This window comes from Pollicipes pollicipes, unplaced genomic scaffold (assembly GCF_011947565.3).
Source record: "Pollicipes pollicipes isolate AB1234 unplaced genomic scaffold, Ppol_2.1 Scaffold_7262;HRSCAF=8765_pilon_pilon_pilon, whole genome shotgun sequence".
NCBI classification, from domain to species: domain Eukaryota; kingdom Metazoa; phylum Arthropoda; class Thecostraca; order Pollicipedomorpha; family Pollicipedidae; genus Pollicipes; species Pollicipes pollicipes.
This window is the reverse complement of record NW_023597055.1, coordinates 26,026,827-26,052,958: the sequence shown is the minus strand read 5'-3', so window position 1 is coordinate 26,052,958 and position 26,132 is coordinate 26,026,827. Positions and strand designations below refer to the sequence as shown.

General features: G+C 58.7%; 1 protein-coding gene across 1 annotated transcript in view; it reads right to left on the bottom strand.

The window, feature by feature from the left end:
* Positions 1-500: 500 nt before the first annotated feature.
* The window catches only part of LOC119113645 (prominin-like protein), a 39,028-nt gene continuing 13,396 nt past the window's right edge, over positions 501-26,132 (bottom strand). Inside the window, exons 2-8 of the mRNA XM_037237928.1 lie at positions 10,079-10,237; positions 6,560-6,689; positions 5,072-5,192; positions 2,166-2,232; positions 1,023-1,132; positions 547-577; positions 501-505 (exon numbers count right to left, since the gene is read on the bottom strand). Coding sequence (XP_037093823.1) covers positions 501-505; positions 547-577; positions 1,023-1,132; positions 2,166-2,232; positions 5,072-5,192; positions 6,560-6,689; positions 10,079-10,237 — 623 coding nt within the window. The remainder of the gene's footprint in view (positions 506-546; positions 578-1,022; positions 1,133-2,165; positions 2,233-5,071; positions 5,193-6,559; positions 6,690-10,078; positions 10,238-26,132) is intronic.

Sequence of the window (26,132 nt, the reverse complement as noted above, 5' to 3'; positions counted from 1 at the left end):
TGCAATTATCTTAGCGCCGTTTGTAACTGCTCCCATCCTGAAACACATTCCTACATCCTCTTGCTACCCCCCGTCCGTCTGTCTTCGTCTCCCATCCCTCCGCACACACCATCTGCGTTTCCTGTGAGTCCTTGACAAACTAAGGGTGTTTGTTCTTCAGTGTCTATTTCCGTGTCCAGTGCCTACTCTGCTCCTGCATTTATCAAAGTCTCCACCCTTTCCCCCTCTTTTTGTAAAATTATCGCCTCCCACTCCCTTTGCACCCGTCTCCGAGTCCCCTTCGTTATCTGCACTTGTCCCTGCCTTCGTTTCCGTTTGCTCCTTCTTTGCAGCCGCCTCCGAGTCCCTCCATTGGCACAGTCCCTTGTCCGCTCAGTACCCCACTCTCTCTCCCCTCACCTGTCTGAACTCGTTCTGCACGGCCAGTTGGGAGAGGTTGTACTGGCGCTCCAGCTGCTGGCAGGCGGGCGAGCTGCAACAGCAGCAGCAGGCTGGACAGCTCAGCCTGCACACCCTGTAGGCCACCGTCAGCTGGTCGGCCCGCACCCTGCAGCTGCTGGGTCTGGTCGGCGATCGCCTGCGGCAGAGACCGGCCGGCCGGGGTCAGGCGGGTCAGGCGGACGCGGAGCAGCGCGGGGAAGCGCAGGCGCTGGTGGCTGGTCGCGGACAGGGTCAGGCGGGTCAGGCAGACGCGGAGCAGCGCGGGGAAGCGCAGGCGCTGGTGGCTGGTCGCGGACGGCGTGCGCTGGGCTCGCACTACGCCGCGATGTTATGTAAGAGCGTGGGCACACCGTACTACGTAGGTTTTCTGAGGGAAATACAGCTCACGGTTGGAGTGCGATCACCGAGACTGTGTCCAGCCGCACAGAACCGTGCACAGTGATCGCTACTATGCACGCATGGGAAATTCAATTCCACGATACATACGCTATGACATAATTTTTCGGCAGTCACAAGGAAAGGCAAACCAGTACAACAAAGTACGACAAACGCGGCCGGGAAGGCAAGTGGGGCTCACGCACGTTCAGATCTCGCCGTATGTCCCGCAGGCCCTCGGCGATGGCGGCTAGGTCGTCCACGGCTACGGCACGAGAGATGTTGGCCAGCTTGGCCTTGACCCGGTCACCGCACTCTGCCGGGCGAGCGCACAGTGGTCAGCGCGGCTGCCGTCGGCGACCAGAACCGCCAGCCGGTGCACACTGGGGTCACGGAGCCAGACCGCGGTGAAAGCGGCGCCTGGCGGGGCAGGCGTAATGCGCGGCACACATACAGACGGCAAACGCTCACGACGCGGGAGCCATCAGTCTGTGGAGGTCAACACCCGCGCCCTCCGCTAATGGCGAATCATCACCGCACACGACGTTCTTGGTGGGAAACATGACGCCTTCAAGTTTAACGTCAGACTGTGTGCAATCTGCTTCACACCGAAGCGCTGGAATGGTGTGACTACGACCGACAACGCTCGCAGACCCTGAACAAGTCCCCCCAGCCCCAGCACCGCACATGCTCCCAGCTCCAGCAACGCATGTCCTCCCAGCCCCATCACCACATGTCCTCACAGCCCCAGTCCCTTACGTTCTCCCATCCCCAGCCCCTCGCGTCCTTCCAGCCCCAATACCTCACGTCCTACCAGCCCAAAACCTCACACCCTCCCAGCCCCAAAAACTTCACGTCCTACCAGCCTAGCACCTCACGTCCTACCACCCAGCACCGCATGTCCTCCCAGCTCCAGCCCCAGCCCCAGCCCAGCCCAGCCCAGCCCCAGCCCCAGTCCCAGCCCCAGCCCAGCTCCAGCCCCGGCTCCAGCCCCAGCCCCAGCTCCAGCCCCAGCTCAGCTCCAGCTCCAGCCCCATCTCCAGCTCCAGCTCCAGCTCCAGCCCCAGCTCCAGCCCCAGCCCCAGCCCCAGCCCCAGCCCAGCTCCATCTCTAGCTCCAGCTCCAGCTCCAGCTCCAGCTCCAGCTCCAGCTCCAGCTCCAGATCCAGATCCAGCCCCATCCCCAGTCCCATCCCCAGCACCGCATGTCCTCCCAGCCCCAGCCTGAGCCCCAGCCCCAGCCCCAGCCCCAGCACCGCATGTCCTCCCAGCTCCAGCCCCAGCACCGCACGCCGGCCGCTTTGAGCGTCCATCGGCCGCCGTGACGGGTGCTAGTCTGCAGGCACTCACTGTCCAGCGACTCGTCCAGCACCCCCTGCAGCTCGCGGTAGTTGTCCACCAGCAGGTGGTTCACCTCCTGCCGACATAGACAGACACACAATGTGAGCGGCTGGCTCACCTCCAGTGGACACAAACAATGTGTAACACAAAGACCCGTCCCGCATTGGTGGATGGGCTGGAGTGGACCCCTTACCGTCTCGTACAGACGTCACAAACGGTTAGCTAAACGACGTGCTTTCGGCACCGTGAGTTACTGAACTGAGCCTCGGACGACGCCGGGACTGAGACTGAACTGAGCCCCGGACGACGCCGGGACTGAGACTGCACCGAAACACAAACGACACGCGTGACAGACTGAACTGAGCCATGGACCATACGGGTGACTGAGACTGAACTGAGCCCCGGACGACGCCGGTGACTGAGTCGGTTGGCGGTCAAGCGCTGTGCTAGGATGCTGGACACCTACAGCAGGGGCTCAGCTCACGGGCAAGGCATGACACGTGGAGTGATCAACGGGTGCTATGAGTCAGGAGCATGGCGCGCCGACCAAACACAGGTTTGCAAATTAACTGTCGGCGATTTCAGAGTCAAGAGGAACTATGACTGGTAACCAACGCCTGGGGTCGTATAAACGATCTATTGGCCGCAGTACCCAGCGTTACGATCTGTCATAGGAGACGCACAATGCTGGGCATATATGACATATCAGAACAGGTGAGACGCCTTAGTGATGCTCGACACGCAAACCGTATCACGTCAAAAAAACCGAACATATCGAATCGTTTACATCACAGCCGCATTATGGATGTTCAGATGTTCGTGCCTTTGCATGTCCAGCTCCGCACGCGGATTAACGTCTCCCGATTACCTCCACCGACTAAGCGTCCGGTGTCAGCTGGACTGGCGACCGGTACCCAGTGTCAGCTGGACTGGTGACCGGTACCCAGTGTCAGCTGGACTGGCGACCGGTACCCAGTGTCAGCTGGACTGGTGACCGGTACCCAGTGTCAGCTGGACTGGCGACCGGTACCCAGTGTCAGCTGGACTGGTGACCGGTACCCAGTGTCAGCTGGACTGGCGACCGGTACCCAGTGTCAGCTGGACTGGTGACCGGTACCCAGTGTCAGCTGGACTGGCGACCGGTGCCCAGTGTCAGCTGAACTGGTGGCCGGTGCCCAGTGTCAGCTGGACTGGTGACCGGTGCACAGTGTCAGCTGGACTGGTGACCGGTGCCCAGTGTCAGCTGAACTGGTGGCCGGTGCCCAGTGTCAGCAAATGGTAACCAATGACCATCATCGGTCGGCCATCGGCAGCAGAGGACCGGGGAAGCCCACACAGCCCGGGATGCCGGCTTGTCCACCATTGATCAAGCGGCGCACAGTGGCCAATTCCGACGCACGGACGGCAATACTGGCGCAGATCGATGCCGCTCGCTTCCGGCGCCCGACCGCCGACCGGTTCGCACGCACCGACTCGGACCGGCGCCAGACGCCGAAACACGCGGGAGCGAGCCGGCCGCGAGCGCCGCCGGCTAGGACCCAACCCTGGCGCCGATCCTGCACGCCACCGAGCTGCGCCCAGCCACACGACGACTGCATGAGCCGGACGGGACCACGCCAGGCGGACAATGGGCGTCAAAACTCGGGGTGTAATCACGAGACGAGCGGGCCACGTTGCGCTACCATGCATAGCGCCGTCACGAGGGCCGCGACAAGTTTCTGGTGGCGCAGAGGCGGCCGCGCGGGTCGCAGCCGCGACTGCACGGCGCAGAGGCGGCCGCGCGGGTCGCAGCCGCGACTGCACGGCGCAGAGGCGGCCGGGTCGCAGCCGCGACTGCACGGCGCCGCGGCGGGACCTGTACGCGGCGAAACACTACGGCGGCGGTCGTATGCGCCAGCAAACGCCGCCCAGTATAGCGTCCGAGCCGGCCCGAGCGGCGGCTGGCCACCCGCCAAGGCACTGCCACCACCACACGGCGCGCGCGCGGTCACGGGACGGCAGCTCGGAGTGAGGCGACCGCGGCGGCCCAGGCTCAGCTTCTGGTCACCCAGGCTAGAAGCCACTGCCGCAGCGACAATCTGTTGTCGGGCCCGCGAACTTTAACAATGAATTACGCCTTAACAATGAATTACGCCTATAATTTCCCGACATTCAATGCACTGTTCATTTGCTTTCTTGCTTTGCGCTGTTTTTCTCTATATGACACCGTACCTTGTAAGTAGGGCACCGAATCTCAAATGTTTACACGAATAAATTTAGCCCAGTGTTTTCACAGAACAGATCCAACGGGTCTTCTGCAACGTGCACAACGATTTCTGTGCCAAGGTCCAATGACATGTTTCCACCATTACTGATCATGCGAGACCAATCAGTCCTTTCAACGCATATGACTAGGATGGTAGCTTGTTAGGGGTACAGACAAAGGCGCACATCCCAAGGATCAGCTGCTGATTATGACCCTTAGCAAGGTACACAAAGCATACTTTAGACAGAACACCGATGGCCTCCCCACATTGATGGGCTCGATTCTGTCCTCAGATTCTTCACTGTGCACTGCAGAAGCTTTGTCACTTAATAAAAAACATGAACGCGGCTATAAGCAGTCTTCGAACCAAAAGACAAATCCGCCTGGCGGTTACTACATGATCTGGCTAATGCTCAGCTCTACGCTCAAAAACACGAACCAGTGGCAAGAAAGCCATGCTCCGAAGTTTTTGGCGGCGGGAAGCGTTTGCGCTAGATTTCGTTCGGTACACAACCGCTTAACTCGAACCAAACAAAACATAGGGATGGGGTTTCTTTTGTTCACTTCATAATCCACCTGTGCCTCTCTCTGTTTCCATCCGCCTGCTCACCCCGTCGTCTAAGCCTGTGTGCCCACCGTTGACGAGCGTCCGCCGCGCACGCTCTCCTACCTTCCGGGTGTTCTTGACGAACAGCTGGGAGTCGTCAACGGCCACGTGCAGGCGAGCAGGCACCTGCTTCACGCCCTTCTCCACGTACTCGTTGACGACAAACGACGCCACCAGGCCAAACCTGGCGACACGGTGTGAGATTAACTCGTCAGTGATGTGCATTGCCCTCATCAGGAGCTGGTGCACGCGTATGTTAAGCGTATGTACGTACAAACACTGATTTCGAAACCAACCAGCTGTCACAAAAGTATCTGTGATCGCACCAACCACTCTGGCCACACATGACTTCACAACACGCGAAAAACGATCAGGGTGGATGGGAAGGTGTTTCTGAAACTGAGTTTCAACATGTTGGGCTTACGGCGCTCACCATGCGTGCTGTTCACACTTGGGGGACGTACACACAAGGTAGTTACCTCGGGGACTAATGCCACTCTCTTACCGACTGTACGGTATTTATTGATACATAGGTGACAATGAATATGCAAGGTGTGATGTAATATGTAAAATTTTAAATGAACAAGTGAATATAGGGTGATCCGAGAACAAGAGATGCTGTTTTACGCCACGCGACGTATTGAGCGATCCTGCAGCGGGCTTAATTCGGTGTTCAAGGATCCTCTTTGATTTATGCCCCTTGCCTATGGTAAAATTATGCGTGAGCCACGTTCTCACTGAAAACGAAAATATCGCACAAAATAAGAGGAATAAGCGAGACGAAATCTGCAGCCATATGTTTACATTCCTATGACTGGCTTGGTCGAAATAATGAACAAATTCGTGGCCGTAGCTCAGCTGCTAGTGAATTTTAGACTCCGGCCGAAGCGTGACAGACGTGAAGGTTCCAGCCGAGAAATCCCGCCCCGTCCGTGACCTTCCAGTGGCGACCGGTCACTGGTCAGGTGGCGTGAAGTCGCACTAGCCACATTGTGACATTAAATTGCACATTCAGGTCTGCCTGCAAAATTGTCGGTTGAACTGGCACTGCACTCCTGCAACGGTGCTGTCAGGAGGATCTCCAGTTTGTTATGCTCGGCAAGGAGCCTGATTCCCATGCTAGCGTACAAAACATCTCAATTTTCTGTGTATAATTATCAATACAAACGCAAAAAGTAATACATCAGCGAGCTGAATGCATCACGACAATGGCCACAAAGATCAACAAGCTAGTAATCAGGAAAACGATCTCTAAAACCTGCCAATACGGACAGAAGCTGGTAACAATTTTGGACCACAAATCTTGCTTCAAACGATTCAGATGTTGGTGCAAAAACTGTAAGCCTTCTCGCACTTCGCCCGAGTAAATTTGTTTTCAATCTTGTTATCCGCTGGACCACGAGCGTCCAATCAAAGCCGAGAGTCCAACGCAGCGAACCGAATGATATTAACAGGGGGATTGATCAAGACAGTCGGTGCACGCGACGGTCCGAATTCCACCCAGCAGCGAAACTATCGGAGAGTAAGCGCCACGGCCGCTCGCATACTTACAGCACCAGCACAACTAGAAAACTGAGGAAGACTCCGTAACATATGCGGCGACATTTGTCCCGCTTCTTCTCGTATACATCCGAGCCGCCGCCGCATTTACCGGCACATCGGCAGCAGCAGACCACCAGCCCTGGGGGAGAAATGGGCCAAGGTCAGCCAAACATCAGTCAATACCGTGCCGACAGCAGCAGAGCACCAGCGCTGGTGATGGCGGAAGTCAGTCGAGCGGTCGACTCGGGTCACGGCGTCTTAAGTCAGCTACCAGCCAGCCCTGCCCTGCAGGCCAGCCCTGCGCCGGCAGTGTGGCGTCACACAGCCCGACCTTGGGTCAGCCACAGGTCGGCCAGCCCTGCACCGGCAGTGTGGCACCGCACAGTCTGAGTTGGAGATATATACCTGGGTCAGGCAGTTCAGCACACATTTTGTCGCCACACGTGTCTCATCGGTCATGGAAGCTGCCATTTAGGCAGTGTGACAGGCAGAAATGCATCATCCGTCCCTCTAAATCACGCTTAAATCTCACAGTCGAGCGCTTAAAGCACCCCATCTAGCAGGCCGCGACCATGCTTGAGGTGCCTGTCATCCAAACCACGTCCCCAGATTCATCAACGTCACGAGGCCAGAACCAGATTTTCGCGTTAAAGCACAAATGTCAACTAGAGGTCACCATTGCAAAACGAGCCGCGAATAAATGCATTCCAGACTGGAACACCAATGAGGAAGGCTGGCCAAAAAATAGGTTTTTAGCGCTACGCAGTGCATCCAGACAACTGCACAACCGAGCAGGTGCGATTACCACAAATTGTCGCCTGAAAGTGTATGAGATATGTCGACAGTCATTTCATGACCTCAGGGAGGAACAAGACCTTGCCAACGTGAAACGCATTACAACTCTTCTCCTACTGCCTTTACCACGGTGTAGTAATGAAACATTTTGGACGTTTTCATCTGACGATGGGAAATCTGCATCATCGAGCTCCCTTCTAGAATCCATTTCAGACGAGCTCCCTTCTTGAATCCCTTTCAGGAACATCACCTGGCTATCAACGCCACTCGGACCAAGCCATCTGGGTCGGACAAATAACCCAAGCATCCACACGGAGCTGCTGTTGATGCCGGCCTATCCAAACAAAAACCTGTGGCACGAGCTCCGAATGCCGCCATGGTTCGGTTCATGACGAAAGTGAAATTTTCGACCGGCGAACACGCAACGGTAACGTGACTGGTAGCACTCACTCTGATGCGACTTTTAGCCAAGAAGCATTATCGATACGGTACTGCCTTCTGGAGACTTAACAATAAAGCGAAACACGCGATTTGATTGATACTTGGTCGAAATGAAATATAACAATTCTTTTCCAGGGTCGCCGGTATCTACATGTGATGATCATGTTGTGGGTGGCGTGGTATATATATATATATATATATATATATATATATATATATATATATATATATATATATATATATGACGCCCTTCCCCATTGATCGCCTCTGTGATCTGTCTTCCGTCATTTAGACCAAAAGCATCCGCAACAGTCGACGTCATCTTCAACAAACATGCATAAGAAAACTGTTGATATCTGCCAACCGAACGGCGGAGGCCTTCCGTTTACGTGGAGTTCAGAATGTAGCGTTCGATCGGCGCCGATGCGACCACCGATCTTATCCCCGGGGCATGTGGACAGCACAATCAACCACCCGCAACAGCACGAACTGCCACTTCAGCACAACAGGTTGACAACGGTGCGCGGCCCAACCGGAGCGCTGCACCAGACGCTCTCGGCTGCCGCCAGTCCCGCGCTACCTCGCTTTCGCTCTGGGCCTCGCTCTCGCCCCGGGTCTCGCTCTGGCCCCGGGCCTTGCTCTCGCTCCGGGCCTCACTCTCACTCCGGGCCTCACTTTCGCCCCGGGTCTCACTCTGGCCCCGGGTCTCGCTCTTGCTCCAGGCCTCGCTCTCGCCCCGAGCCTCGCTCTCGCTCCGGGTCTCGCTCTCTCTCCGGGCCTCGCTCTCACCCGAGCCTCGCTCTCGCTGTGGTCCCGGTCGCGTCCGGGCTCGTCCTTCAGCCTCGCTCTGAAGTGGAGCGTCGCGCATAGCTCGTCTTTGATCGGGGCCCGTACCGGCCGGCCTCCTAGCCGGAACCTCATCAGAGTAGCCCGGGGCGAGCTCAAGAGGTCACGGGGGGCGACGCGCCAACCGGTCCGCCCAGCCAGACAGATGGGCGGGGGGGGGGGGGGGGGGGGGAGTTCTCGGATGGCCAGGACTCTGTGACGCCCTTGGTATCAGCGTCCGTTAAGGCCGCTCTATCTGACAGGAAATGACCATTTTTCCTTGCGGATTATGCAGAACTGATGTCATGATCTGAGCTCTCGGGCTCACTCTGTCCGCCCAGACGTTTAGGATTGCTTGATCTGGTGAAGACCGATCTGACTTACATAAACCAGCCCACTGCATGGCTCATGCATAGTTCAAAACATTCATAACGGTTATGCTGTACCATAGACGGTCGCATCTCGGACGGTCCTAACTCCTTTCCTCTTGGTACACAGGGGTGGGGGTTCGTTTTTCGATTTGGCCGTGGTAGAGAAGTGCAGCAAATCATGCGCACAACAAAACGAAACCAAGATAATATGACAAACGAAATGGATGTGATGAAAGGAAAGGGAAATACAACAGCTAAGCTCAACGCTCAACAGTCCAGGCGCCCTCGGCGCACGTCCAACTGTCGTCAAAAGCGCGCCCACGGTGGACACTGCCGTCGCCAGCACCATCCGGTCCATTCGCACGTGCCTCTGTATTGTGTCCCCCACAGCGCGATCTGCCACAGGCTCGCCGTTCCTCAGCGATAAGCACTCCCCTGTGCCTCCAGCATTCATAGCTGACGTCTCCCTCTGCCCAGCTCAGCCCCTGGTTATCGGAGCTGAGCCCCTTGTTACCGGAGGGACGGACCGGGTCCGGGCGCCATGGCAACCAGATGTGATACGGCTTCATACGCGACGCCGGAGGCAGAAGACGAACAGCATCCGCCATAGGGCCACCCATACTTATAATAAATCCCCCACTGCTCGACGTACGCACCCTATCAATTTTCAAAGCAAGGTCCTTCAAATTCATCAAATCAGAGAGCGAGGTCACATTATTGTTTTCGTACAATTTGTTTGTTTCTTCATGCAGTATTCGTGACCACTGAACGATGGATGGAATCAGCTGAATGGCCCAGACCCGGTCCCAATGTCGACTGTCAGCCCACACACGCTTGGCCACCGCTTGCCGCTGAAACCAACACATGCGAACTCACCGGCATGGCTAGTCGTCCCCAAAAGACGCACATCCATTCTTTGTCGCGATGAACCGTGTCACCAGGCCTGGTGGCCCTTTCCACACCAGCACCGACGACCGTGGAGTCGGCGCGTGGGTGTAGGCCGTGTCCAGCTCCGGACAACGCATCCCACAGTACGCACACCAGCGTCCCCATCCTTCCTCCCCTCAGTCCGCCCCACCCCAGGTGTCGCACTGACCGGCCAGCGGCGTGATGAGGACCAGCAGCAGGCCGACGGCGGTCAGCACGGCGAAGCCCAGGTGGTGGCGCACCAGCGACGGCCAGTCACGCACGCCCAGCTGCACCAGCGTCTCGGTCAGGTTGTGTGCCTTCTGCGCCGCCTCCAGCTGACGCCGGTCTGCCGGGCAGAGGTCACACATGTCAGACGGACGCACTCAGAGGTCACAGAGGTGAGCGGGGCGCTTGGAGGTCACGGACGGACACCGTGCTGCGCGGGTGTTAACGGGTCGTCTGCAGGTCGCAGCTGAACAGCTTCGCTGTGACGGGGCAACACAAAATATGCTCTGAAACGTAGTACTACGCAGTGCTCCTAAACCGGTGCCGACACGTTACAGAAGTTACAGGGGTCACAGGTGTGTGGCAGTGATGCATGCGCATAGTGGCAATACCGACGCGCAGAAAAAGGCACACAAAAATTTCATTCATGTTTTGCGTGGCACCTTTCGATACTTCTTACCCGCCATCACAGCAATATCCAGGGTGTCCCCCACCTGCTGCCGGGCTTAGCTCGCATTGGTATGGCAGGCGGGCCTCCGTTACGACAATGGTTTGCGTTCCTACCCCGGTAATTGTGTGTTCCGTCACTGCAACTGCGATAAGGAGTGACAAAAATAAAAACTTAAATAAAAAGTTTCATTGGATTACCAGCCCAAATCTTGCCGTCCCCAGTTGAGGTTCCGAGCGTGCCAGGCTGTCGGACTCGCACAACCAGCGCCGGGAAGCGGGAGTGGTAACTCGGAGGTGATGGGCCGGAGCTGCGCTGCGGTGGGTGAGAGCTGCGAGAGTTGCGGCAAGTCACGGCCCGGGCCGACGGGTCCGAGTCGGCCGGCCGGTCGTGACTCCCGACTCGTGAATCACCTCTGGCATGCGGCCGAGCCGTGAGAAAGGTCAGGACTGGTGGGCGTGATCAGAAGCCACAGGCCGCAGCCCAGGACTAGTCTTCATTCAAAACATTCCGCTCTAGTACCATGCATTTACAGCGATATTCTCGACAGGTGCGCCTACTGCAGCACAATTGTAAACCTCCGGTTGATAAGAACGAACGAAAGCTAACGCAGACAAACCCACTGACTGCAAGTCACCTCTCTTCCTGGAATATAAAAGGCCGGATGCATACCGTAACTAAGCTCTCGTCAGTTCCTTGCAAACAGTGGTCCAACCGATCTATTTTTTACACCGACAGCCGGTTTGCCGCACTGGTTTGCCTTGTGGAGCAGCTGCAAACCCGGCGTGGCAACTGAGCCGGTCCGATGCCTCGCGCGGCAACATGGACGGCAACAACAACGCTCCACTTCCCGGCCGAGAGAAATCATAACGCAACCTCGGAGGGCAGAGGTGGGGAGGAAAACGTCCCGCTAGGTCGCTCGGTGATGGTCGGGGGTCGTGGCGGATCACGGGCGGAGGTTGTGTCTCTTTGGAGCCCCTCCCACCTCATCCCTCGCACACACCAATGGTTGTCTCGGGCCCATCCATATTCCACCCAAATCACCAAAAGATAAAACGCATACATGCATAACAACATCTGAAACATCTGATCGCAATATCTGTACTTGGAGGAAAATCCGAACTTTCCCGCTCCCATAACCTTTTTAAATACCCGTCCAGGGGTTAGACCATATGATCCATATGACCCAGGTGGCAGCTGCGTCGCAAAGACAAGCCGAGTAGTGGCGGCTCTGACCTGGGTCCCACAGGCTCGCCAGTACCCACCAAAAGCCGTAGCCGCCGCCAGGCGCGCGAACGGCGAACGGGAGATTGGCAGCAGACGCAGGGCGTCGGTGGCCCTCTGGTGACGTGCGCGGCAGGTAGCGCGACGACCGGCCACAGTCCGCCGGCACAAATTACGGGCCAGGCTCCAGCGTTGTCGGCTGGTTTTGCCTCACGGCTTCGTGGCATGCAGGCTCACGTGGCATCACAAAGCACCAGTGATGGCATCACTAACCACGGTGGTTTACACCATCATTGAACGCTATTGATGACATCACTGATCCCGGTGACTGTTGCTCGCTAGGCCTCCGCCGCAGGGCGTGGTGCAGGGGACACAGTTTTGGCAAATTAAACGTGACGCCCGTGGCATTACGCGCAAGAAGCTCCTACAAGAAACTCAACGATCTCGCGGCGAAGCCACTGGGCGTGAGAGCTGAGGCTTGATGAAATAATCTACTTATTGCAGGCGCCGACGTGATCATTTCCAGCACCGTCCGGAGGCTTAGGCCCCTCCCCTGCCCCAGCGCCGGCAGTCACCCCGGGTCAGGCCCCCACAGACAGCGGGCCTGGCCGACACCGAGCCCGACGGCGGGGCCACGCTCGCCAGAAGGCCGCGGTGCCCTCTCCCTCCAGCCTCTCCCGGGTCTCTCAGTCGCTGCCGTGGCGGGACGGCGGAGACACCCACGGCTCTGTTTTAGCCCCGCTGACGGCCGACCTCCCAGGCTGCCGCCCACGGGCCGCCGGCGGGGATGGGCGTGGGCAGCCTGGGCTCAGTCGCGTGGGAAATGGCCGATAACCCGGGGTGTGGCCGTGTAGCCAGACCTCGTTTGCACAAATTCAGGCGTAAAAACTGGGTGTGACATGGTTCGTATCTGTCTCCACTGCACCAGCTGCACATGTGCACATGACTGCATCAGTGTGACAGCAAGCACATATGTTAGTTAGAGGAATAACACATGAGGAGACCCCGGCTGTAACAACTAAAACATGTTCAATTGCGTGGAAACAATACAAACTTAAAGAGACAGGAAAGGGTGAATTATTTGGCACTACGTCATCACTGACACAAGCGTGTCGCCAGGCTTCGTCAAACCAGGTGTGTTCAATATTCCCAAGGTTCCTACTGCGAGCGACAAAGCAGCGGAACGTTTCCGCCACTCCAACAACTAACCGCGAACGCTTTTCTCACAGCCAACACCGAACAGACCTCGAGGGAGATTTGTGTGAGACAGAGTAAATATCCTGACCGCGCCGTACTTCATCCCAGCTGATCGCTTGTAACACTCGACGACTCGCGGCACAGCTGGACCGCCGGCCGCACCCCAGCGAGGGCGGTGCTGGAGCGGGGGGAGGGGGGGGGGGGGGCCGCCAGCGGCTGGAGGGCAGTGTTGCAGACGCGACCGCCGCTTATCGTTGCGGGCGCCGATCAGGACGATGTGGAACAGGCGCTTGGTCATTCAGCCAACCGAGCCAAGCCGCGTTATCGGCCTTCGAGGCATCGGCACCGTCGACGGCGGAAACAAACATTTCCCGTGGTCAGCATCATTATTGTCGCTGGCTTCGGCCACACGAGCAGACACTGAGCTTTACGGGGCTGGTCAGCGGTCAACACCATTGCTTTGACGATGACAAGTCTTGTAATGCTTCTCATGATCATAATGAGGTTTTTTGGACGCTCTGGACTGCACATCGACACTCGCTCTTCTCCTTTGAGCGCGCCCCGCAAATGGAACGTAAGGAGCACTGCATGTGTGTATGGACGAGGTGGGGGGGGGGGGGGAAGGAGGGAGAGGGGGAGAGGGAAACAGAGAGGCGAAAACGTCGCCGTAACATGAATCTCCCGCCAGCGTTGGTTCAGTTTGCTCCCTGCTCGCCGATCACCCGGCGGGGGTCAAAGGCAAAGGTCGTGGCGGCAACAACAGGAAGAGGGGCAGACTTCTGCTGACCGACGAGCGAACGTCGCTGTCAGGGGGTGCCCTGACTGGGAGGAGGCGCCTCCCGCCGTCCGCCAACAGACCTCGGCGGCAGGAGCGGAGCCCACCAGTCTAGTTTTAGAGGCTTTGTAGTGTCACACACTTCTTAGCAAAGCTCCGTGGCGCTTCGCGATTCATTACAATGAAACACAAATTACCAGGCAATGCACTCGTTGCTGAAAGAGGATGGAGCAACATGAACGATGACCCAGACCACGTGACCAGGATGGCTTCCATAACGCAGCGTAATAAGACGTTTCCAGGGACGGGGACGATGTCCCAGCTGGGTGCAGCATGGTGTGCCGCGCCACCATGATGTCCCAGCTGGGTGCAGCAGGGTGCGCCGCGCCACAATGATGTCCCAGCTGGGTGCAGCAGGGTGTGCCGCGCCACCATTATGCCCCAGCTGAGCGGAACAGGGTGCACTGCGCCACCATGATGCCAGACCAATATCGAGACCGGCGATGCGGAGCAAAGGCGGGGCCAACGCAGCGAACGGGATGATAAAAGCCGACACCAAAACAGAAAAGGCTGATCAGTTCTTCCGAACAGCGGGCTTGCGCATCAATATCAGGCGGTCCAAGCAGCTCGTAAAGCTACAACCGGGCTTCGATGGGAAGACAGCAGCTTTCTTCCTGGCAGCGCCGAGCCGGCCACCCGCCAAGAACGGCGGACGAGCAAAAACCAGCACAAAAAGGCGTCCAAAAACGCGCCGCCTCCAGCCAGCCTGACCGGCAGACTTCTGCGCCCCCAATCCACCGAACGAAGACCCTCGCTACCGTGTTTTGTCGACCGGCGCTCGGTGCTGTTTAACGTTTGCGGCAGAGGGAAGCCTGCTTCTACCCAGCCGTAAGGCGGACTCCCCCTTTGTCCCGCGCTTCTTACGAGGCAACGTCCCTACAGCTTTAGCAGGCCTTGCAGTGAATTCGGGCGCAGCGGTGTCCGTCGGTTCGTCTGCCTTACGCGGCCCTTGTGCCGCCTGCCCCCGCCCTGCCTCGTTCCAGCCATGCCAAGTCCTGCCGCAGCCCTGCTCCATATTTGCTCCATTCCTGCTCCAACCCTGCCCAACCCTACACCAGCCCTACTCCACTCCTGCCCCAGCCCCGCCCCGGCCCTACACCAGCCCCGCCCCAGCCCCGCCCCAGACCTGTCCCAGACCTTCCACAGCCCTGGCCCAGACCTGCTCCAGACCTGCCTCAGACCTGCCACGGCCCTACTCAAGCCCTGCCCCAGACCCTTCCCGGCCCTACACCAGCCCTGCCCCCTGCCCCAGACCTGCCCCGCGCCGCCAAGCCAGGGCCGGGACGAGCGGGCCGGCGGCATACCTTACCATATAAACCGGCACGCAGCCGGCAGGGGTACACAAACCAAGCGGGCGGGCGCGAGTTTCACGAGCCGCCTCCCCGTCGGCCCACACTCAGCCCGCTCGTCAAGTGAGCAAAGGCGGACACGGCATCAGAATCAAAGACTGTCGGCGAGGTGGTGTATGAAGAGAACCACACGGCTTTGGCCCGCCAGACGCCCGTTCCGGCTTCACCCCTGGTCTGATCTCGGAGGTCTGTGAGGGTTCACGCTGGTTTCGAAGGTCTGCGTTGCCACGGCTCCGCCGGCCCACCACGCCCGCGCGGTGTGTCACCGCGGTCAGCAAACCGTTCCCAAGAGAACGGCTTCGTCCGGCCCGGCTCGACCTGAGCCGGTCTGGTGGCTGGCGAGCGGCAGTGGTTCCACTGCGTGAGCCGCAACAAGCGACACCAAATGAATGGGTCTGCGCTGGTCACAGGGCTGACACCTGGTAAAATCTTCAGTGACGTGCTTTCCGTCCCACCACCGGAGTGATTACGAGCTTTGAAATTAGACCTATGGCGGCACACAGAAAGACAAACCTAACAAATTACAATAGGCACTAATGTTGGAACTTCAATCTTCTTTGGAAAGAGCTTTACGCGGCTTCCAAACTAGTTCGCTGGTTGGAAACAGATGACCTCAACACGCAGCTTGCATCATAGCCCAACTCTGAGGGAGGCGCCAACCTTAACGCCATCAGTTCCGGTGGATCTCCGTTCTTGGAGCAATCCAGTGGGGGAGGGGGCGGGGGCCAACTGGCCTTAACCAACACAGCGAAAAACGCCTAAATTCACGATCTTTGTTTAATTTTTGAGCAACTGGTCAAGAGTTGGTGCTTCACCCTAACACGAACTTTGCCCTCCCCCCTCAACAGCGGACGCTGAATCCGCCCATGATTCGTAGCCTTCACGCTCAACGCCATCCACCATCGCCACTTCCGACATCCGCCATCCAATGCGGCAGAGTGGCGGTGCTGCTGTCGGCTCTCTCCGCCAATGGGAGGCCGAGCCCGGGCTGGCTGCGGCTCGGGCCGGCCGGCGGAGCGGCGGCGCGGACAAAGGCCGGACCCCACTGGACGGGAGCAGTCTGCCGCGGCCGGCGGCGCAAGAGATAGTGACCGGTCGGCACAAAGCGAGCTGACGGACACACAAGCCGCTGGCCGGTAATGCCACGGCACGATACAAAGACGGCTGGTCGTTCAACATAGGCACCGCAGCTGCCGCCGGACGGTGGTGGGTGGTCCCATGGTCTTTGTAGACAGCTGGTCGACCTCCGCGAAGTCGGCTAGATCGACACAACAGGCCAGTGCGAGGCTGGCTGGTTAGATCTGGGAGAGATCGGCCTCGGTCCGGAACCACGGCGAAAGTGAGCAGCCTGGGGGTATGCTGCTGGGCAAGGGATATGGAGAGGATATATAGGTGGAGCGCGTGCGCGAGTACGCCCGAAGGTACATAGCAAAAGCGCGCGAGGTCATGATGCCAAGATTCGGTTGCATTTCAACCCTCCTGCAGTAGACGTCAGTAACGGCGGCGCCCACGGTCACCACACACACACAGCGTGTATGCGCCGTACAATACTGGGAATGACACGGCGAAGTGTATTTGGCGTGGCGAGCTGGGCCTTCGCCCTCGCACCCCACCTGCCGAGCAACGCCAGCGCCGAGCGGTGCTCTACACCGGAGCACCGCTGACCAGCTCCACCGGAACACGGCTGACCAGCTACACCAGAGCGTGGCTGACCAGTTACACCGGAACACGGCTGACCAGCTGCACCAGAGCGTGACTGACCAGCTACACCAGAGCGTGGCTGACCAGCTACACCGGAGCACGGCTGACCAGCTACACCGGAACACTGCTGGCCAGCTACACCAGAACGTGGCTGACCACCTACACCGGAGCACGGCTGACCAGCCACACCGGAACACTGCTGACCAGCTACGCCGGAGCGTGGCTGACCAGCTATACCGGAGCACCGGTGACCAGCTCCACCGGAACACGGCTGACCAGCTACACCGGAGCGTGGCTGACCAGCTACACCGGAACACGGCTGACCAGCTACACCGGAACACTGCTGACCAGCTACACCAGAACGTGGCTGACCACCTACACCAAAGCATGGCCGACCAGCTCCACCGGAGCACGGCTGACCAGCTACACCGGAACACTGCTGACCAGCTACACCGGAGCATGGCCGACCAGCTACACCGGAGCATGGCTGACCAGCTGTTCCGTCCAGCTGCCGCCGGCGCGTCCCCGGAGAGCGGGTACCCTGGACAATATGAACGCCTCCCCGGGCAAGGGACGCGGCGGCAGGCAACCAGCGGCCTTGGGGGACGGATACGACGAACTTGAGACGTCCGCCGCACGTCACGGTCTCTCGACCGCGGCCACGGGAGACGGCGGCGGGGAGGGGGAGGGGTGTTGGGGGAGGGGAGGGGAGTGGGTCGAGATCTGAGCCGTCCGCGCCGGGGCCAGTGTTGTCGGCACTATCATGCCTGCCACCTACCATTCAGCCACTCGCCAGCCAGTGGGGAGGGCTGCGAGGGATGGCGAGATTATCCTAGCACGTGGTGGGCCACGCTTGTACGGTGCAGGTGCCGTGAACGTGAATTGCCGGAGTCGATGGAGAGGCCACGGCGGAGTCCATCCCGTCCAGTGAGCCCTGGTTCCGAACCAGTCGCCCAAGTTGGGATCGACGACTGAAGTTTCGTCCGTGAATTACCCCAAATGAGGCTCCGGCAAATGGCGGATCTGAACAGAAGCGGAAACCGCGTGACAAGGCCGTCTTTGTCGGAGAGTTACATCCATGGTCCGCATCGCCTCGACTGCAGCGAACGTTTGGAGCTCTGCAGCTTCAGCCGGCGAGTTCGTGACGGAAGTTCTGCTCATCCTCTTCCGAAAGTTAACATAAGAAGTTCGCTAGGAAAGCCACAGACGACGCGGATGATCATCAGCCAGGTGCATGACATCGAGCCACAAGAGACCGCAGTAACACATCAAACATCTTGCCACGTAAACACATGGACTTAAACACTTGTTTCAGTGGTGTTATTTATTCCTATCAGCTATCAGGCAGCATAGAGAGCTTGCTACATTATGGTGACATAACTAAGCAACATTTTAAAATACACAATGACGTTACAAACTCATACCGTTAATAAAGCTGATCTATCTCCATCAACAAGCCAAGGCAGTGACATCTGAAAACGACGCAACTTTATCTTTTCGTTACGAAATTCGACTACGTTTAACGTAGGGATTTATCTGTTCCTTGCCACGGTCTAAGTCACGTGACGCCGCTTCAGTGCAAGAGTCGGACTCGCAGCACGCTTGGAGTCATCATCCTACAGCTGGACACAGCGAGTGCAGATACTGCAAGAACACTCAACACTGTTGGCATCATACACAATGGGGCAGCTGGGCTCTCCGGCAGACACAGCACCAAGCTCGCAGCGAAGCGCCGGCAGCATTTGTCACGGGTCAGCTGGAGGCGACCTTGAAGGGCCCATACCCCAGATGGCGCACATTTCCTCTCGGCTGGCGAGGCATTCCGACGGCGCAGCGTGCCGCCTCTGACGTCACCACCGCAGCTGACTGCGTGCCAGTACGGTCTTTCTCCGTTCCGAGACGCTCGCGAGAGCCCGGGCGGAAAGAAAATGCCACATCCGGTTCCGACCGCGCTCATGGCGACTGAGCTGGCGCGGCGTTCGTCACCGGGCTCTCCTGCCCGTCGGCTAGCGTTGACAGGCTTTCCCAGCAGCCGCAACCTGTCCGGGTACCGCTTCCATATCATCCTAGCTGATCGCGATAGATAACGGTTACCACTCCCATTCAGGGTGAAGTTCAGCGTTACGAACTCAGCAAGCCTACGCCTTCCTGTTGGTTGCACCGCTCCTCACGCTGAGGTCGAGCCGAACCCCCCCCCCCCCCCTCAATGACAGCCTGCGTCCTGTGCAATGTGTGGCTCCGGTCCGCACCGTACCACACGCAGTACGATCACATCGTGTAGCAGCCATCCCACGAAACACAGCACCCTGGACCTGACTCGTCCGGTAATGGGGCGCGCAGGCTCACTTAGACCGTGTGTGGATGGGTGGCCGTTTATAACCGCCGGAATAACGCGACCAGACGGCGGAGGTGCGCTGGTTTCGACCTTCCTCAGGTCAGGCGCTGACCTGACGTCTGCAGCAGCCCGGCTGGATCATCAGGTGGGGATATATCTAGTGCACGTGTCCACAAGCACGACTAAAAATAGCGTTTCTCCCTCCGCTAATAGATGTTATGCCACATGGGCTCTTGAACTTGCTGGCGCCTGCCTTGTATTCATAAGTGCTTTTACACCCAAATGTTCAACTTCCCAGGCAGCATCGTGCGACGGAGGCGTGTTCCCACAACATTTCTATGTACACCTCACAATGCATTAGGGCTGCTAACGTCACACCCTCTTTATAATGCTCTGAACTGTTCTTTGATCGCACATCACCGTGCGTTCTGCATCATGAAGCATGAAAACGACTGCTTCCCCGACACCGAAGCAGATCTGCGCCCAATATTACAAGTGTGACGTGCAAAAAGAGGCCGCTGGCTCCAATACGGCTCACTTAATCGTCGCACATATCCCATGCCATCCAATTTACTTGAAAATGGGCCGCGGCTGGTGGGGAAGAATGCGCGCTTGGCCAGCGTTGCCTTGCTGATCGCCCTTTGAAGCCGAACGTGCCCGTAATAACCATGCAAAATAGCACGCAATATGTGACTGTCATATCTCCGCGGTCCGGAGCTCAAAAGGCCTCTGTTGGCGATGTGTGGGCACCCCGGCCGATTATTTCCCGGAACTATCTGACGTCCAAACATGAACGCTTTTGCCTCACCCAATCAGAGCGCTTCGTAGCTGCTAAAGCTAGTGAACGCTGCTAATCCGCGACCGCGCGGGCAGACGCCGAACAGCGGCCACGCATGCGCCCTGCTGCTGATCGCGAGACGGTACAGACATAGCAGAAGCTGCCGCCAGAGCGAGGCGGGACAGTGGGGCGGCCAGGGGCTGGGCGCAGCGCGCCCGCTCGCCTGGTTGCCGCGAGACACATGCCGACGAGCAGATGCGGCACACGTGCTGACAGCAGGGCGCCGCCACGTGTCCGCGCGGACGCCGGCCCGGTCGGCTGGGACCAGCTGACTCGGGGCAGCTGACCTGAGCACAGTGTGGATACCCGCTCAGATCGCCTTGCCGCTCGCTGTACGTGATCCATGGAGATGACACCGCGACGGGGCACTCCGGATGGGAACTGCTTACAGTGATGGCTGCAGCCGACAGTGGCCATCACGCGCTTGCAATACAACCAATGTAACCTGGCACGCTTGATGTGGCGGTTGCAAACGACGCACGGATGAATAAGCTGTACCAGGGGCGCAGGCAGAGGGGAGGGAGCGGGGGTCAGGCTCCTTCCCTCGGCCCGTATTTTGTTACGAAGTACCATAACCGGCACGCTCGTTTTTCGTATGATGCGTGCTCACTGAGACTCCCCCCTCCCCCTCCCCTCTGAGGAAAGACCTGGCTGTGGCCCACAGCTGTACCTTATCTAACTGCAGTATGCAGTGAGCTGCAAAACGTGTATATTTGTCCTCTGCCAGACATCCTTTGGAGACCCGGCCCAGTGGTGTCCTCCGGCGCGCGGAAATGTTCAGAGACAGGGATGCGGTAGACTCGTCATTTCCCGTCAGCCCGAGCCGACAGGACAATAACATCAGCCAGCCACGCAAACCCAAGGAAGAGAAGAGGGGCGCACGGGAGCCTCCGGAAAACCATGAGTAATTGCCCCGGCTAGGTCACGTCAGAGACGAGCATTAGCTGCGGAGTCCGCTTACTGAGGCGTATTGGGGGCAGCCACGCACCCGGAGCGCTCGCAAGTGGCGCGCGGGGATGCCTTCCTCACGGCATGTGCGGACGGCGTTCAATACACCATGGTACTCGCGTATGTCTGAAGGAGACACGCGTTCCGCCTGCAAACTCTCCGCCTACGCATAGGTCCGGCTGGACGATGCCGGCGGCGTTCCTACCACCCCAGTGGCAGCCTTGGCTGGCTCCGTGCGAGGGCCGGACGGACTCCAGCGCGCGTCAGGGATACTCCTGATCCTGTCAGCTGGGCACGCGACAAGGTACGACGCAACTGAGCGGTCTCCCAGCTGCCTCCCGTCCGGGCGGCACGAGCCTGCTCTTCGCCCCCCCCCCCCCCCCCACCACCCCCTCCTCGGCGCCGCGCGTCACGAGGTGACGGTCGTGACGGCGTCTCCACTCACGCGCGGGACGTCGTGACGCCGCCTCTCCACAGACGAGCCCGCTCGTGACCTGACTGGCGATGGCCTAGTCGTGATGCTCAGAAGCTTTGCAGAACTGAGCTAAATAATTGGGCATGCAGACCAAGCAATACCATTTCTGCATACTTAGCTTATCTATCTGCACGGTTCCTCAGTAAGCCAAATAGGGTTAGTTGGCTCAAGGCACGAGGCTATGCTCGTAGCTCACGCCATACTGATGTGCTTTGATCTTTGATCGCGGGGCGGGTGGAGGGCCCCGCGCCGGCATCTGCCAGTCTCAGGCACGTTATCAGGTGGCCTTATCCCACGTGACCGAATCAGTCCGAGTTCCAGATGTTTCAGAGCAGTTGCGTGACGCGTCAGTACCAGAGGCCGCACTTGGTGCGAAGTTGTCGAGCGACTCCGTCGGTCTCGCGTTTCAGCTGACGCGTCGCCGATGTTTCTGCCTCAGTCCTGCCATGAATCGCACCCCGGCCGGCGTCTTTGTGACCAGAGGCGCGGAGATCTTGATGTCCGGTAAAATCACCACGCCCAGCTATGGTGGCGACGTCACTTGATGCCTGGCAGGGGCCTACACGGAAACGAGGGGCAGTTTCCTCTACGCGACAGATCGATGACAAAAGTGAACAGATTCCACTCTGCAGCAGACCGTCGACACAGGCGAACAGCGTCCTCTCCACGAGAGCCCGCTGACAAAGGTGAACACTTTCCTCACTGCGGCAGACCACCGACAAATGCTGACGGTTTGGCGGACCGCTGACAAATGCGGACGGTTTGGCAGACAAATGCGGACGGTTTGGCAGACCCCTGACAAATGCGGACGGTTTGGCGGACCCCTGACAAATGCTGACGGTTTGGCGGACCCCTGACAAATGCGGACGGTTTGGCGGACCCCTGACAAATGCGGACGGTTTGGCGGACCCCTGACAAATGCGGACGGTTTGGCGGACCCCTGACAAATGCGGACGGTTTGGCAGACCCCTGACCAATGCGGACGGTTTGGCGGACCGCTGACAAATGCGGACGGTTTGGCGGGCCGCTGACAAATGCTGACGGTTTTAAGTGCGCAGCAGACCGCTGAGAGACGTTGACAGTTGCCTTGCTGCGACAGAGTGCTGACATGGCGTGTGGTGTCGACTGGCGGGCCATCGAGACCCAACCGGTCCATAGCTGGCTGACGCGACGCAGCCGCGAGAGACGTAACACTCGATATCCGGCTAACGTGGCGGAACAGCGGCTGGGTCAGCGGCGGCGGGCGGACCCTGCGGCGGCTGGCCCGACGTGTTGAGTTGAACAGCTGAGCCGACTGCCCAACAGCCCAACCGACTGAGGACCGACCGAACAACTGAGGACCAGTCGACCAACTGAGGACCGGCCAAACAAAGCCGACCAACTGAGGACCAGCCGACCGACTGACGACCGGCCAAAAAGCTGAGCATCGGCCAAACAACTGAGGACAAGCCGACCAACTGAGGACCGGCCGAACAACTGGAGGCTAGCAGAACAGCTGACGACCGAGTTAACAAATGACGACCGACCGAACAACTGAGCACCGGTCGAACAGCTGAAGACCGGCCCAACACTGGGCACCAATTGACAAGCCCGTCGCCAGCCAACCAACTAAATATCCGCCGACACCAGCAGCGCCTCCACGTCCCCAGGCCCTCCGCATCCATCTCAATTACACACCGGGAGTGTTTCCACGCTGCAGGCTCGTGCCGCTGGGGACCAGCTGACTGGAGCGGACACATCCGGTCGTTCATTAACCGACGTCAGCTGGCCGAAACAACCGGAAGCACACTTCCATCTTCATTCGAACGCGCTCGTGCGCGTGCACTGGCAGCCGCAAGAAAGATTCAATAAGAAAACTTGAACAGAAACTGCCCGGTAAGAGGGTGGGGGGGGGGGGGGGGAGGGGGAGGGGGCAGAGCTGAAAGACAAGTGGAAAACGTAAAGAACTTGGACGGACGTGAGATCAGAAAGGAGTTGGTCCATACGAATGAGTGAATCATTTACAGCTTAAATGACGTCACTCTCGAGGTTCAGTGTGAATATTCTCGACGAGAGGTCATGATGAGTTGCTAAAACCGGACCGGGGGTGACCTCCGAGGGTGGGCTGATGTCACCGACCGCGCGCCAGGTGGCGCCTGGTACGGAGGCCGGGGAAATACTGCCCGGTGCCGACGGCACTCGAGCATGAGTCAAGTGACTACCCCCCGTCCCGGCGCCAGTCCTGAACGGTTCACCGCACACAGGCCATCATCATGCCATGACTCAGCGCCGCGGCCGGGGCGACTCCGTCCGCCCGATCTCACCATCCATGGAGCGGCGAGCGCGCGCGCGGCCGCCAGTTTCCCTTTCGTCGCCATATGGCGGGCGGGCGGGCGGTGAGCTGATCGACACCACGTGACCCGGGAGTGGGGTCAGTGACCTCGTCGGCGACAAGGCCAGACGGGCCACGGCGCTGATCTGCGTTTGCAGATCCCCGCCGGGCCAGGCAGCGGCTGGGTAGGATGTTTGCAGATCCCCGCCGGGCCAGGCAGCGGCTGGGTAGGACGAAACCAGTCCTGACCTGGCAGCTGGGCCCCGGAGTGTTCGGGGCAGCCAGCGCCTCAGGTCACTATAAATTAGGTCCAACACTGGAGATGCCCCTCATCGAAATGTCTCCAGCACTGCCCACCAGAGTCTTCAGATATTGCTTACTCGTCTGGCATGCATTTGCCAAAGTATCATACGCTGCGCGATAATACATCACCACGTAGGTGTTTGTGCTCCGCTCCAACGTGCACCAAGAGACGGGATCTCCACCTTAAAAAGTTGAGAGCTAAATTTGCGTTTTATGTAAGCTTGCAAAAGGTTGAACGTGAAACCAGTAGCAAAAGTCCATGAGCTCTTTACTAGGTTTCCAGAAGCGTTTAGGCAGCCGGATCGGCTATGGGACAGCTGCTGCTCGTCTGAAATGGAGCTCCCGGTAAAAACTTGGGCTGCCCCGAACCAGGTTGGCCCTCTTCCGCTAGCTGCCAGCTGACCTCGCCACGCCAGTCGGACCGACAGTGCACCCGCTGCGGGCTCGCGCCCCGTCGCCGGGCTGCGCTTCAGGCGCCCTTCCTCGGTATCACGCGCCGGCCGAAAACAAACAAACTTCCTCCGTCATGAATCGGATGTTAGGGTGTTTGTTGGATTGAGGGTATCTGTTGTACATTTTAGTCAAATGTGAGCGTTTCTAAAAACCTTCTTTGTTTTGTTTTTCAAAGATACATGCCTTGTCAGATGTCATTGCTTCCCTGAACAACACATACGTTATCTCCTGCGATCATGGTCCTAAAGACCCCGTGGAAGCTTTGAGCTTTCACGCCATATGTGACGAATCTTTCAGCTGATCGCGTGTGGATCTATACAAAAACATGGGTCACAAAAACGACCCCAGCTGTTGTCCTGTCAGACGGCAAATAGCTTCTTTTGGTAGCTAACGGAATTATGAATGACAGCGTAGGCCAGGTTCGCGGCACAGGTCCACCGGCCCCAGAACCCAGGGATACTATACATACGAATGTGGGGAAACCCAGCTGGGCAATTCACAGGATCCCCTTAACAGGTTACTATTGCCTGCTGAAGCGACTCTAAGCCCCCCATATAATCATATTTTCGCCACAAAGGATATCCAACTGCCATGCGTGACTGAGCCCAGCTCGGAGAGAGACGGGGTTGGGGAAGGGGGAGGGGGGGGGGGGGGGGGGGTAGGGCAGAACGCGCGGTGCCGCACCCGGCCGGAGGTTCGGCGCCTGGTCAGTCGGCAAGCCGTCAGATCCGACGTCCCGCTATCGACCGATAGACCAGTGGGGAATTGGGGCCTCGCCTCTAGGGGTGTGTCTGTCACTGTCTCCAACCGTCTCCCCGGTGGGGAGAGGAAGGCACCGCTCTCGGCCAGGCCTCGCCTCAGAGGGTGCGTCTCCCACTGTCTCCGACCGCTTCCGAGTGTTCCAGTCTGTCTCCGACCATCTCTGACGCCTCCAACCTTTCCCAATCTTTCCGACTGTCGTCGACTGTTCCTGACCGTCCTCGACTGTGTGCCACTGTCTCCGACGTCGCGACTGTTTCCAGCTGCTTTCGGCTGTCAGCCACTTCCTCGTACGTCTCCGAAATTGCCAACGTCTTCGACTGCCACACATCTCCGGCTGCCACACATCGGCGGGGTGGCTGAAATCTCCCGTCTCCGCCCGTGTACGACCGCCGGCCGTCTGCTGCTCTTCCCCAGCCGACAGCCACCGCCTGTCTGTCGCTGTCACAGCCCTGCAAAGCCACACCATTGTTTGGCGTCCGCGGCCGCCTCAATGGCGACGTTTCTCTCCGCGCACCGCCGCGCCATCGGCTGGCACATCTTTGATCGGTGGTGACGCGGCGCATGACAGCGGCAGCGCGGCCGTCACTCGAGGCGCCACACCGCCGGCGTGACGCGCTCGCGGCGCGGTCAGCCCGCCGCCGCCCGTTTCCCGTCGTCCGACGCCGTGATGGCGCGGCACTCTGCAGAGCCAAGCCACAGCGCAGAAGCGCCAGCTGGGAGCACGTCAGGCCGGTCGGTTTCAATCTAACGTGCGCCGGCCCTCTATCAGGCCATTCCGCCCGGCTCCGCCTCCGAACAAGAGCAGGCCCAGGGCAGAGCATCTGCAGTCCCGGCCCC